The sequence below is a fragment of the Tubulanus polymorphus genome, chromosome 8, assembly GCF_964204645.1.
Source record: "Tubulanus polymorphus chromosome 8, tnTubPoly1.2, whole genome shotgun sequence".
Classification (NCBI taxonomy): domain Eukaryota; kingdom Metazoa; phylum Nemertea; class Palaeonemertea; order Tubulaniformes; family Tubulanidae; genus Tubulanus; species Tubulanus polymorphus.
This window is the reverse complement of record NC_134032.1, coordinates 9196628-9210619: the sequence shown is the minus strand read 5'-3', so window position 1 is coordinate 9210619 and position 13992 is coordinate 9196628. Positions and strand designations below refer to the sequence as shown.

The window sequence follows — 13992 nt, the reverse complement described above, 5'->3', positions numbered from 1 at the left end:
CAAGACCAAACACTGGGTGTTGGTGACACATATAAGCTGTGGTTTATATTTATTTCCTCTTTGCAGATCTGTTGATCTGCCCAGATGCATCAATGAAAGCTCAGCCGTTACGCAAACATAAGAAAAGTGTGCTCACAACTGTTACATCAGAATCAAGCAGAAATGTGGTTACTGCTGCTGTTGAAAATGACAATTCTAGAGAGTTATGGTTTACCCGTCATTGCTGTTTCAAGACCCAACACTGGGGGTTGGTGACACATTCAAACTGTGATTTTTATTTATTTCCTAGATCCATCTAAGGTCATCTAAGGTTATGTTACATTTCAGGTTTTGGAGGCCCTTCAGTTTTGCCAAGCACAAAATGTACACTGAAATGGCCAAACCTGATAGTTGCATTTGCACCGATCAATCATGTGTAGCACGTACATCAAATACCTAATAAATGGTCCGCACCAGATGTGAAACACCAACTGCATTCATTGATGGAGAAAAACAAACCTCATCGAGCTGCAACGTTGATGTCATACAACTACACTACAGATCCCAGGTCTCGAAATGTGCTTCCTTTTAATCTAATCAACATGCGGGACAATCAACACTTCTACATCAACAAGCACCCAAGAACAAATAATAATAATAATAATAATATATTTTCTTATATAGCGCACCCCTACATGGTAATCGGTGCGCTTTAGATAGATATAAGTCATTTTACCCGCATCAAAACATAATATTAAAACACAATAGTAGATAAAAAGATCAGTTATAAGTTTTTCTAAAAAAGTATGTTTTTAAATTTGATTTAAAACATTCAACAGACGGACTTAGTCGAATGCTCATGGGAATTTCATTCCATAAAGCAGTAGCTGCAAATTGAAATGCCCGGTTTCCAATTGCACGTTTTGAGACAGGTTTTACTAGACGACTGGTATCATGACTAGAATGAAGTGACCTGGTTGGTGTATAAATTGACAGCAGGTTTTGGAGATATTCCGGACCTTGATCATGAAGACATTTATATGTGATCAGCAACAATTTAAATTCTATTCTGATGGACACTGGTAACCAGTGCAATCAGTTTAAAAAAAAACTACAATAAACTTTCGGACTATGTGGGTAACGACCAAAAGATATAAAACATGGACAATAATACTTCCGAAATCTTGATGTATTAAATAAGACAGCCAACAAAATTATCCATAACATCCATCCAGTTCAGGCCGGTTGGAAGATTGTTTTGAATAAACCCGAACAAAAAATTTCCAATGATGTACTTTGATACAAAAAATGGCATGTATTTGTACTACAAACACTGTTGAAGCAGACTTTCATCTTTCATTTAAGGCTACCTATCAATTACTTTTTCAATTTTTTTCTTAATTCAGGATCTGCAGTAGAGGTTGTGGTGGACGAAGAAATATATGGTATGGTATTTTTATCAGTCATCTGACATGCGTTAGCCAAGCAAAATGTATCTGTAAGTGCCGCCAGTTTCAGCTGGTGAAAGAAAATATTTGTACATGCATGGATTTTTACGATGATGAAATATCTGTTGCACGTAGGCCTATGTCTTTATAACAAAAGGTAGAGAGTCCTGAAAATAACCTTGTTATGTGCCCAAGTTAATCTTAAACCAGCATTGATTTTTTCTTTTTTTCTAGATGACAGTCCAGCTGAAAGATGCTTACATGCAATGGCCAGAGTATGAATTCAATACGTCTGCATCGACTACAAAAGTTAGCCATGACCACACCTACAGTTACGTCTGTGAGCCGGAGATCTGTAGTACTCCACAAAAAACGACTGGTCATGTCGATCGTAAAGTCATCTTAACCCCTATATCACCAGCAACTCCATCATCTCATAGTACGACTATCAACAACATAGATCCAGAATTCTGCCCCAATTCGTCTCAATCATCCGTCAAATCTGTTGCGGAGATCAAATTTGACGCGAATTGTCTCGTTCACGAAAGAAAATTCATCGTCTCGGAATCTTGTTTGACAGACTTGTTGTATAGGGTACCCTGTAACTTTGTGAATTCAAATGGAAATACTTGTGGAAAACCAATAATCTCTTTGAACAAATCAGTGAATGGGACATGGGTGAAAGTCAAAGCCGAGTGTTTAGAGAATCACAGTACTTTCCATAGGGAATCTCAGCCTATGATTAACGGTACTTCTTGAGGTAACCTCCAGTGCAGTGCGGCAACATTATTTAGTGGAAGCTTGATTATAAAACTTTGCCAGTTCATGGGATTAGTCGGAACCGAATTTATCTCCGAAAGCTTGTTTTATAGGCATCAAAAGAGTTTACTGTTTCCTGTTGTAAGGGATTCGCAGAGAAAGCAACATGATGCGTTGCTTTTTGATATATCAACTGCCGGAATACCTCTGAGAATTGCTAGAAATGGCCAGTGTGACAGTCCGGGGTTTAACGCCAAATACTGCGCTTATACTGTTTTAGATATGGCAATAAATAAAATTATCGACTATAAAGTTGTACAGGTTTCGGAAACTACATCATCCGTTGCAATGGAGAAAGAGGGATTAATCCGATGCTTGGACTTCTTGAACAATAAGCAAATTCGATATTTCAATAGTCGTATTGTTAGTGTAACGACGCTCACATGCGGGATGGGCCGAAACTACGTCATCAATGTTTACACAGCTTCGCTTTGGATTTTGCAATATGGGGCTCCCTTTCACGGAAATTGCTACCAAAATCCGTACCAAAATTGGTTTTAAAGAGTTTATCAGGAAGAACAGAAAAATTTCGATAAGCATTATGCTGAACTACGACTAGAGCAGAAATGAATAGCTAATTTTTGTTTTGGCACTACAGTTCCCCTTTAATGTAGAAAAACTTTTTGCCGCCTACGAATGAGTACTGATGACACCAAGATGGCCGCCAATTGCGTCATAATTGGCTGATCAAAAATACCTGTCTCGGGTATAAAACATCCCTTTCCAAAGAATACCCATCACAAGTTGCAATGAGAAATGGCAAACGAGTAGGAAGCTATAGGACCTAGAATTCTAGCCAAAATTGATATTTTTGGCCACTAAAAAGGTCATAGGATGGCCATCTTGAGTCTGATCGACCCAATTTTTCTTATGCTGATGGGCCCTTGGTAGATTCAAATATAAATGAAAGATGAAGGTAATGGGGCTCTCCGCATTCGAGGACAGGTGGCGCGCGAGTATCAACCGGTCTTCACTAGCAAAAACAATGGCGTTCAAGTATGATGGCCTGAAAGGTAACGAATTAAAAATCGAACTATGCAAGAGGGGTGGGAAAACTTCAGGCAGAAAAGCAGATCTAGTAGAAAGGTAACCTTATCTATTTAATCGTTCAATTAGCTTTTGATGCATATTCGACTTTTGATGCAACTTGGCTACCAGGTATTTAAGACACACATGTTATTCACTTCTTCAAACATCCCAGCTACCGTCATTTGTGTCGGCAGCACTATCTAGTCTAATAGATGAAGCTGACACTTGATATTTTATGTTCTTTTAAGGTTAGAGGCTTATGACAGAAATAGTAATTTTCAAAATGACAGCATCATTGTTCCCAGAGAACTTTTACCAGAATGACCAGATGATGTAACAGGATTTCGACAACTATGCCCAGAACATCGAGGTATACTCCCAAGCATCACAGAAGATCACATCAGAGGGTACTTTAAATTTCGAATGGCCACGGATAAAGAGATGTCAAAGGACTCCAAAGCAATGGAGAAAGCCAGACAGCTTTTAGATTCAAACTGTATAGATGCTTGCAGCTTTTTAAAAACAGCGAACATATGCTTCTTCACTGGAATCATCAGAGCGGCAATGAAGAAAAAAGTAATTATTTCTAATTCAGTGTAAAATAAAGGCTGTAAGCCTACAAAAATTGAATGAAAAATGAAGACCATGTATTAAACTTATCAGGCAAATGTTTTCCCATTTTTTTTAGGTTTCATATTCTTATAAGATTAAAGTGAGATCTAATGGTGATTTTTAAACAGTGACTGTGAATGCCCTGCAGGAAAAGGTCCGCATTCGACATGTAAACACATTGGGACTGTGCTGTTGATGATTGCCACTTTTTCCCACGATGGAAAACTTCAGGTTGGAAAATCATGCACAGAAACTTTGCAGTCTTTCCATCATCCCAGAAAGTTACATGAAGGTACGTAATTACTAAACCTTTGTTTACATTTTGTTATGAGTTAGTTCAGGAGTCAGATGGCCATGTCATACTCTATAATCCTTAATCACCAATGTAAACGATGGTTGACTGAACAGGGTAGATATATTATCTTTCAATCTTACAAAACTTTTTATCATTTTAGGTAGCGGTACTCCAAAAAAGGCAGAAGACTTGCCCTGCAACAGAGCAGCAAATTTAGATGACCCACGACCACTAGAATTTAGAATCAGACCTGGATATCCAGATCATGTACGTAGTTTGGTAATGAACTACTGTAATAAGACATCAAAAGATCTCCCCATGAGATATTTATTCGATTCGGCGGATATGGGAGCTGCTCTAAATGACCACGATTACTTAGAGACCTTTCACCGAGTATTGGGTAAAAGAACATCTCAAGGTATATACATATTTTAAAAGTTCCAGGAAAAAATAGTTTTTTTAATGAGGTATATTGTAGTAAATATTTGAATGACAAAATCTAATTTTCTAATCTTAGGTTACAAGCGAACAAGCCGTAGCTATGGAAGTGGACACTAGGGAACAGAGTGAATGTTCAACATGGTTTGAACTCCGTCAATGGCGTATTACGGCATCAAGATTCGGAGAAATCTACAAAATTACGGAAAGGCATGATAAGCAAAAACTTTGCAAAAGTTTGATTTCTTTAACCTCGAGTTTTGAAACTGCGGCAACTATACACGGCAAACAATTTGAATCAACAGCCATAAAAGAATTTGAGAAGTGCTGCAACGTTCACGTCCGATCCTGTGGGATTTATATTAGACCGGACATTCCAATCCTAGGTGCAACACTAATTATGCCAATTTACCAACAATCGACGGTCTGAAGTTGCATAGCACGAAACACACATACATGATTCTAGATGCAAATGGCACTTTGCTGTGTGTTAAAGGATGTTGTAGGATTTTGTAAGTATTTGCCAGTCCAATAACTCGCTCTACATGGATACGTTTCGATGTGATACGTCTGTCATGAACAACTTCTTCGGCAGACAACTGGCTTTTGCCTCGCAGAAACGTAGGGATGTTCACTTTCACATCTAATGAACTGAAGAGATCTTGTACCTGAATTCCTCAATCGGCCATGATACTGTCGCCTCGATCAAACATTCTTTCAGTTTTTTATACAAGGTTTGATCGTTCGATGATCTGTCGGTCACTAGAAGAACCTCCAAAGCAATGACTTACACAGGTAACTACACCACGTGGTGAAATACCTATCATGGATTTCATAGTGTTCTTATTTTTGTACGTCGAAAATGTCAAGGACTGTGATTCAACGTTGCCTGGTTTTTGAATTGGTATTTCCGTTGCATCTAGGATCGTCTTCGTAGTTGGAAATCGCTTCGCAAAATTTACCGGCATATATTTCTGGACAAGCTTTTTGTCTTAAACTGGATTGAGAATTAATTCAAAATATCACAGAAATACCTTGTGTTGATATTGCTTATTTGTCCACTATTAAATTCAAATATAAAATTGGCTGTTAAGGATCAGTAACCGAGTCAGTTTACGACCCATTGTCCCATTGACATTGTACCGGAAGTGTTATTTGATACCGGTTGGTACTCGCGCGCCATCTGCCGATGGTGAACCCCATTGATCAAAGCGTCTTCAAAATTTCCCTCGAGAACTTCGAAAATGTGCTGATTTTGGCGAACAACAATGGCTGCCAGTCGGCCATCTTTAATCTGACAGGGCCAGTTTTTGGGCTGAAGATGTGTCTAGGGTAGATACATGTTTAGCAAGGAGTATTTTTATCTGGAACTGCGGATTGTGTTTTTATGTTTAAATATTGTAATCAATATTTTGCCAGGTCATTTGTAGCTAAGAAAACATATTTGTAGATTTTTCCTATGTCCATATATGGAACACCCCCTTCAACCCCCCTTTAAAAAAAATTGTGTGAAGATTTGATCGAATTATAATATTTTGCTACCACTTCTGCCCGGTGTCCCACCCGCGGCACATGAACAGAAGCTGGTTGCGACATCTTCCGTCTGTGCAGTGCATTCAACATGGCCGCGCCCATGAAATTGGGATGACGCAAATTCGAATCAAAATTATCGTGAAAATTTCGCATGGAATCAGGTAATTAGACCACTTTTGTAATGTTATTTTACTAAAACAAATAATAAAGAATAATTAGAGTCATTGTTATCGGGTGTAGCTGATAAAGTGAAGTGTGTAAAGCCGATGTTTTAGTGGTGTCCCACCCGTGGAACACCGGGCAGAAATGTTTGGTGTCAGCATGATTGATAAGATTTTTTGTATGGAACTTTTTGGGTTTGTATGGACTGCAGCACTATGATTTAGCCTTTTTATGCCCTCATGGCTAATGTTTTGATTCTTTTCTGTATTTTTAGTGATTTGGTGAATACTTGAGTCTCATCATGAAAAACCATGTCTAGACAAAATAAAAAAGCATTCAGTTTGGTTCAAGTTCTGGATGTAATTGATGACGACGATAGTGATTTTGGCAATGACCCTGAATCTGATGATGATGATGGCTGGGGCAGCGATGATGATTATGACGGAAATGCAGGGGAATCTGATATTGATAGCGACGATGGTGATGAGGATGCCGATGGCGAAAGCGATGACGATGTTCCGCTTGCTCAATTAGCTGGTGTGAGTCAGGTAGTGAGCCGTACAAAAACTGATTGTAAGTGGGTAAAAAAAAAATTCACACCTCCAGTTATAAACTTTACTGGCCCAGCCGTTGAACCTATATGCCGTGGGGTTGAACTTGAGACGCCGTTGTGGTATTTTAGCCAGTTCATAACGAGGGACATGTTAGATTTGATTGTGGAAAATACAAATTTATATAGTGCACAAGTATTAGGCCCAGATAAATCGGTAAATACAAACTACAAAGAGATTGAACTATTCCTAGGAATTTATTTGAGAATGGGTCTAATACAGTTGAGATCTGTTCGCATGTATTGGGAAGTGAATCTTCGCATCCCGTTTATCGCAGATGTGATGCCGCGAAATAGGTTCGAGACCTTGCAGCGGTATTTACACTTTGTCAATAATGAAGCTGTAACGGATGATATGAAGAAAAATAAAGTGTGGAAGTTGCAGCCATTTATTGATAAATTTCGACAACAATGTCTTCTCGTGACTCCAGAACAGTACCAGTGCGTTGACGAGCAAATGATCAGCTATAAAGGGAAGTTTAGTGGAATTCGTCAATATATCCGAGGAAAACCTCATCTGTGGGGGTTCAAAATGTGGGCCAGGTGCGGTAGCGATGGCTTTTTACATGATTTCGAGATGTATCAAGGAAAAAATAGTGCCGAACAACGGGTTGATTCTCTTGGAACTCATATTGTCTTCAAACTATGCCAATCCCTTGCCGATAACTGTGGTTATATAGTTTTTGCTGATAACCTGTTCACCTCATTACAACTTTTGTTGAAGTTGGTACAACGCGGAATTTATTATGTTGGTACAGTTAGGGCAAATCGTGTTAGTGGTTGTCCACTCAAAACCGATAATCAGCTGAAAACCAGAGGTGAATATGATTATTATGTAGAGAACAAAGAAAATGTAGTATGCTGTCGCTGGAAGGACACAAAGGCGGTAACTTTGATGTCAACGTATGTAGGACCTGAACCGTTAGACAAATGTAAACGATGGGATAAGACTGCCAAAGCCTATAAGGAGATCAGTCGGCCATTCATGGTAAAAGAGTATAATAACCACATGGGTGGTGTAGATATGCTAGACGCATATTTGGCTAAATGTAAATTTCGTATGAGAACGAAACGATGGTATACCATATTGTTTTGGAGTTATGTTAGTATAGCTTGTATCAATGCATGGCTACTTTATAAGCGCGATGCAAATCTCCTTGGTACGCCCAGTAAAATAAAACTCCGCGTATTTCAAACTCAGGTAGCAAAAGCATTAGTTACATGTGGCATGGCAAAGAGAAGGGGACGGCCATCGGATGCAGCAGGTTCACCATCACAATATGTTCCTCCAAAAATGATACGCGTTTTGCCAGACGTTGACAGCCGATATGATCAGGTTGCTCATTGGCCTGTGAAGGCAGATAAAAGGGCCCGTTGCGTAGTTTGTAGTTCTAAAACGGACACCAGATGTGAGAAATGTGAAGTTCTCCTTTGTTTTACTGAAAACCGTAACTGTTATAGAGCATATCATATAAAATAACTGTAAATTGAGCGATGTCCGAGGTTAGCCGAGGAGTTCATTTATAGCCATTTGTAGTTATTATACAATAGTGGAATAAGAATAAAAGTTGATTGATATTATAGCATACATTAGTGGCCTAATTAGTGTTCTTTGTTGAATCAAGTTAAGTATTAGTACAAGTCATAAATGCCCGGTGTTCCATATATGGGACAGCTCAGAAAAGTAGGTCATCACCCTTGGTTACCAAAATTTTTGATAGGGATAAACTATTTGCACCATATTTAGGCTAGTCCCAAAGGTATATAATTTTCAGCAAATTTTTTGGTACTTTGGGCATCCCAGGGCTAATGGATCTAACCCTTAGTCTTTGTCACTTTTACCCGGATACCGTTTTGGCAGCTCAAGTAGGCTGTCTTGTTTATTGAGTATTTTGTCTGCCTAGCGAACTGGCACTATTTTTGAATAAGTGATGTAATAGCAATATAAACAACTCTCAACTCACCTGCCCTCGCAACTAGTTAACCTCTCATCAGGTAATTAGTGTCTTAATATGTCACTAAGATTTGGATGAACCAATCGCTAGAAGTTTTGGTCACTAATTTCTTGATGGGAGTGTCTTAATCAACTTGGTTTTTGGCAGCACAGATTTGATCACTCTGTGCCTGCTATCCAACTGATTAAGACGTAAAATAAACTGGTATTAACACATAAATTCAATCGTTTGAATTTTCAGGTGAGTTACATCCATTTTTCATAGTTAAATTTTACATATGTTTTGGCATAAATGTGTACCTAGGCTTAGCTGAGAAATCAGACCTTTATGTAACACGTACATTTGGTACTGAGAGTCAAATTTTATAGATTAGGTATTTAACCTAAAATGACAGCTAATGATTGTTTGTTTGTAGAAATAGGCCTTTGTATTAAGTATGTAGTTAAAGAAAAGTAATTTTAGGACAATTTCAGTTACGATCTGATGTAGTTTGATTAACCAAGTAATGATATTTAATTCTATTCTGTGTATACTGTTAACTAATTATCATAACACTCTGTGCCTGCTATCCAACTGATTAAGACGTAAAATAAACTGGTATTAACACATAAATTCAATCGTTTGAATTTTCAGTTTTGTAAAATTGGCAACACGCGAAAAGTCCGTTGCTAAAATGGTGGAGAACCCGTTGCTAAACATGTATAAACCAAATATCAAGACATTACCTTGAAGCGTTTTCAAAACTTCCCAAAATAACTGGATTCTGTCTACGGACGGACGGCGAAAAGTGAACGCAATAGCCCGCTGGGACTAAAGTCCCAAGTGGGCTAAAAATGATTGACAATAAGTTTAAAGTTTCCAAAAATGAAAATATGCTATTTCACGGTGAAATTCCCAGGTTTTTTTTCCACAGAATTGTGCATTTTTAGATGGAAAAGTATTATCAAAGTGAGTATGAACGGATGAACAGTAATCAGCACTAATTATCAATCGAACTAATCATTAATTAAGAAAGAAACTGATCTGTTTGGTGAGTAGATTGGAATTCTGATTGATCCTGACTAATTAGTTTGCCATTGGAACTGCAGATGGTATATAAACCCCTAGATTTTTCTGCGGGTTAGCACTATTCAGCATTTTGCTAAAGCGATAACGACGACTTGAGAACAGCGATTATTATGCCCTCCGGAGATTCAACATGTATTTCTTGCGAGGAGGAAGTCAGACCAAGGCAAGAGGGTATATCGTGTGACGATTGCGGGAAATGGCAGCACCGAATCCGCAAGACTGGAATCACCCGGGAAACGTACATGGAAGCAGTGAAAAGTGGCAAGGACATTCCGTGGAAGTGCATTCCTTGTCGTCTACAGGGGACTTAACCAGCGATACCCCAGGCAGAAAGTACACGGTTATCGTTGGCGACTGGAGCGGCACAGAGGGCGAGCCTTCGCTTGTCGACTGATGATGCCTTTCCACCAGTCCGAGAACCATCGAACCGATGGATTTCGATGAATCTTCGATCAGAGACCCTGTACCCAGAGAGGTCAAAGATGACGAAGAAATTACATACACCAAGGTATTTTGTCAAAATTACTCATAAATTGCTTCATCTATATAACTACGTTGAATGAAGATAAGTATTTCAATTTTTATCTATAATTTTATTCATATATGATAATGTTCCCTTTTTCAGGTATCATCTTCTTCCAAAGAGGGGACAAGACAAATTGTTGGATTCACTGGGCTTCTCGTACACAAAAAAACGTGCAACTAATTCAACAGTTCATTGGAGGTGCTCTGTAAGAAATAAGCTCATAAATTGCAAAGCATCTTTGATACAGAATGCCACGGAATACTGGAGACTTTCGGAGCACAATCATCCTCCAGGTAGGCAGATAACTATAGTTCATTAGATTTATCGAATAAGTTTAATTTTTTTAGGGAGGCACACGGAAAGTGAAAGTTTTTGGAACGCAATATGGAGAACACAAATGAATGCAGTTTTCTGACCCTAATTGTAATTGAAATGATCTTTGATGAATTAACTTTTGTTCTTTTAGGTGCCAGAGTCGCAGTAGCTGCTAGGATTAGAACAGAAGTGAAAAAGGAAAAAACGGGCGAAACAAAATGTCTTTCGCTCAGCTGCGGCAATCGTAGAGGAGGTGATGCGTGAACAGGTCACCGACGAAAACATGGCCATTGATTCTGTTCCAGCTCCCGACAATTTGGCGAGACAGGGCAAAAGAGCGCGACCTGATCACCCGAATGACTTGCATTTTCAGTTGGAAACTGAATTCATTGCCGACGGGTTTTTCGTATAGTATCGATCTATTAGCATTCTCGCTCAATCATTAATTCGAGTAATTAACTGAAACAAACTTGAAAATTGAAAAATAAACACAATCGGCTTTCCAAAAATACGCAGATTCAAGCGAATCAGAGTATTTTCTACAGCTTTCATCATAGATACTTTTTTCAGATGATAGGAGACCTCATATTTGCAACACGTAAGCAGGTCGATATTCTGAACGGCAGCAAACGTTGGTACATGGACGCAACATTCAAAGTCGTCAAAAATCAAGTTCACAAAGCAGTAAAAGGTCTTGAATTACGATATATTCAATTTGAAAAATATTGATTAATTGAATAAAATTAATCCGAACGTTATCTTCCATTATGATTTCATAACTTTTATTTATCTGTAAGTTAGCAGAAAAGAAAGTTTGCAGACCGTCGTAAGCCCTCGGCAATTTCGTAATCATAGCCTTCTTGAACTAATTATATGTGAGAGTATTGCGCGTGTCTCCATGGCGTAGCTGGTAGAGTGTCCGCCTCGTAGCCTGTAGGTTCCGGAATCGAATCCCACGCTGGGAATACTGCACGCATTAGTGGGCTGAGTTTGCCAGTGGGCCGAGTCAGTGGTCCGACTCGGCAATGGGACAAGTTGGCAGTGGGCCGAGATGCCGGTGAATCGTGTTGTAATACGGGTTATAGGCCTAACGTTCGTTACCGGAAGTAGGTATCAGTTTTCGCATCAGCCAACTACATTTCAATGAAAATCTGTCGGTTCAAGTTTCCAGTAAGCATTTTCTCCAAAAATTTGGGAAATCTTGGAAAAGGTGAGTGCGTGTATATAGTTTTTGAGAAAATGCTAACTGGAAACTTGAACCGACGATTTTCAAACACAAGGTATTTCCGTGATATTTTGAATTTATTCGCAGTTCATATTTAGCACCATTCTCGCGAGATTATCAACAACCCGGAAATAAAATCCAAGCCCATCGCTAAACCCGTGTGCGCTCAACTTAACATTTGGCTATATAGGAGTGATTTCCGCGGGTTGCGGTCGATAAATAGTGCGACTAGAATGTAAACACAGAAAAAAAGCATAATTTAGGAAACTTACCCGGATTTTGACGTGTGGAAAGGTTTGTAGTTTTCGAATATATCGTTAATCGTCGAATTAAACTTTTCGTAACTTCCAGCGCGGGCCAAATCCTGCGAGATAGCGCGCAAGGCGTGGCAGTCCATGGGCGCTGCCATCTTGAAACTGGTAAGTACCGGAGCATTCCTCAACTCTCACCGACAAGTAAAATACGGACTCGGAGCGATTCGTATTCGCGGGCCAGTCGATGTACCGGTAAACAATACATAGTTAAAATTCGATGCGAGAAAGGGTAACTTCTCTCGTCGATATTGTGAATAATCGGTGCCTCTACCAGTTAAAAGTTTATGCGCCTTATCAGCGCTTGCTGATTTCAAATTTAATCGGATATCGAATGCATATCGAATTGTTCAAAATTGTTGTATGATTTATTGTAAGATTTTTTTGGGAAAAATAAAAATGATTGATAAACTTGAGGTGTTTCGCGTATGCGGCCCGACCGGGACGGCCCAGCGGTGGTACTATCTATTTCAACTTTTGACTTCTGAGAACATTTTAGGCCGGGTGGCCTAGCTCAATCATTTTTGTTGTAGATACCTGATAAGTCTTCAGAAAGGACTGACAGTTAAACTAAAATTTGTTTTTTTAATCCATTCTAGCCGATGATCTAATTCGCCCCGACAGGCGAATTTAGCTTCTGCAGATATCAACCTGCCCTGAGGCGAATTTAATCTTCTGCAGTTAACTACCTAGAATTATTAAAATGCCATTGCAAAGCAAGAACATAAAAAACACTGAAACTGTAGACATTATTCAGTAAATGGTAAAAAGCTTTCCTAAAAAGATGTTTTGAGGCATGATGCGTTTAAAAGTATCGACGGATCCCCGAATACAGTAATGGGAAACATTCCATCCCAGTGTAGCGGAAATTCGTTTCACTTTGTTTTGTTCCTTTTATCTTCCAGATCTTTTATCTGCAGAGTCCTCCCCAGTTTTTCTTCGTGATCGGAGACGCTGAAATTTATATTAAATGAAATATTAAATGTATTTACTATGCCCTGGCTAATTGAATGGTGTCCATTATCGCACATTAAAAAGAAATCCTTGTACGCTATTCTATGCACAGTTACCTGCCCTCCCATTCTCCTCTACCCTATGACATAGATATCCTGTCAAAATTAAACATCAAATTTAACCGTCAAACTTTCAAATTTTACCCGTCAAACTTTCATATTTTACCCGTCAAACTTTCATTTTTTACCCGTCAAAACTAAACATTGAATTTTCTCGTCAACTCAACATAAAATGCTCGTCAAAACATCGTATTTGACGCGTCAAATATGATCTCGCATTACATAGTTGCTACGTAGATATACTGTCATTTGACGCGTCAAAATCGCTATCGTAGATATTCCGTCAAAATTAGATGTTCGTTTGACGCGTCAAAATCGCTATCGTAGATATACTGTCAAAATTCAAACTTCGTCTTTACCAATTACCCGTCAAAATCATCGTTTTTACCCGTCACAATCATTGTTTTTACCCGTCAAACACGTCGATTTTACCCGTCAAATTACGCATCAAACTATGTATTTGGATGAATATTTAGACTTCACTAAATTGTTTTATAACAGCTGTAATGTAATGATTTATCCCCTTGTAAAATGGCTGTAGACGTCGTAAGGTCGAAATTGAGCAAAATACTCTTGAAAGTATGATTCTTCAAG

General features: G+C 38.7%; 1 protein-coding gene and 1 pseudogene across 1 annotated transcript in view; one reads left to right on the top strand and one right to left on the bottom strand.

Annotated features, from left to right (window-relative positions):
• LOC141910213 (proline-, glutamic acid- and leucine-rich protein 1-like) overlaps nucleotides 1–12438 on the bottom strand; it is a 47561-nt gene extending 35123 nt beyond the window's left edge. The window contains exon 1 of the mRNA XM_074800932.1: nucleotides 12287–12438. Within this exon, the coding sequence (XP_074657033.1) occupies nucleotides 12287–12423 (137 nt within the window). The 5' untranslated portion in view covers nucleotides 12424–12438. The remainder of the gene's footprint in view (nucleotides 1–12286) is intronic.
• On the top strand, nucleotides 3738–4740 carry LOC141909915 (uncharacterized; annotated as a pseudogene).
• Nucleotides 12439–13992: the final 1554 nt, after the last annotated feature.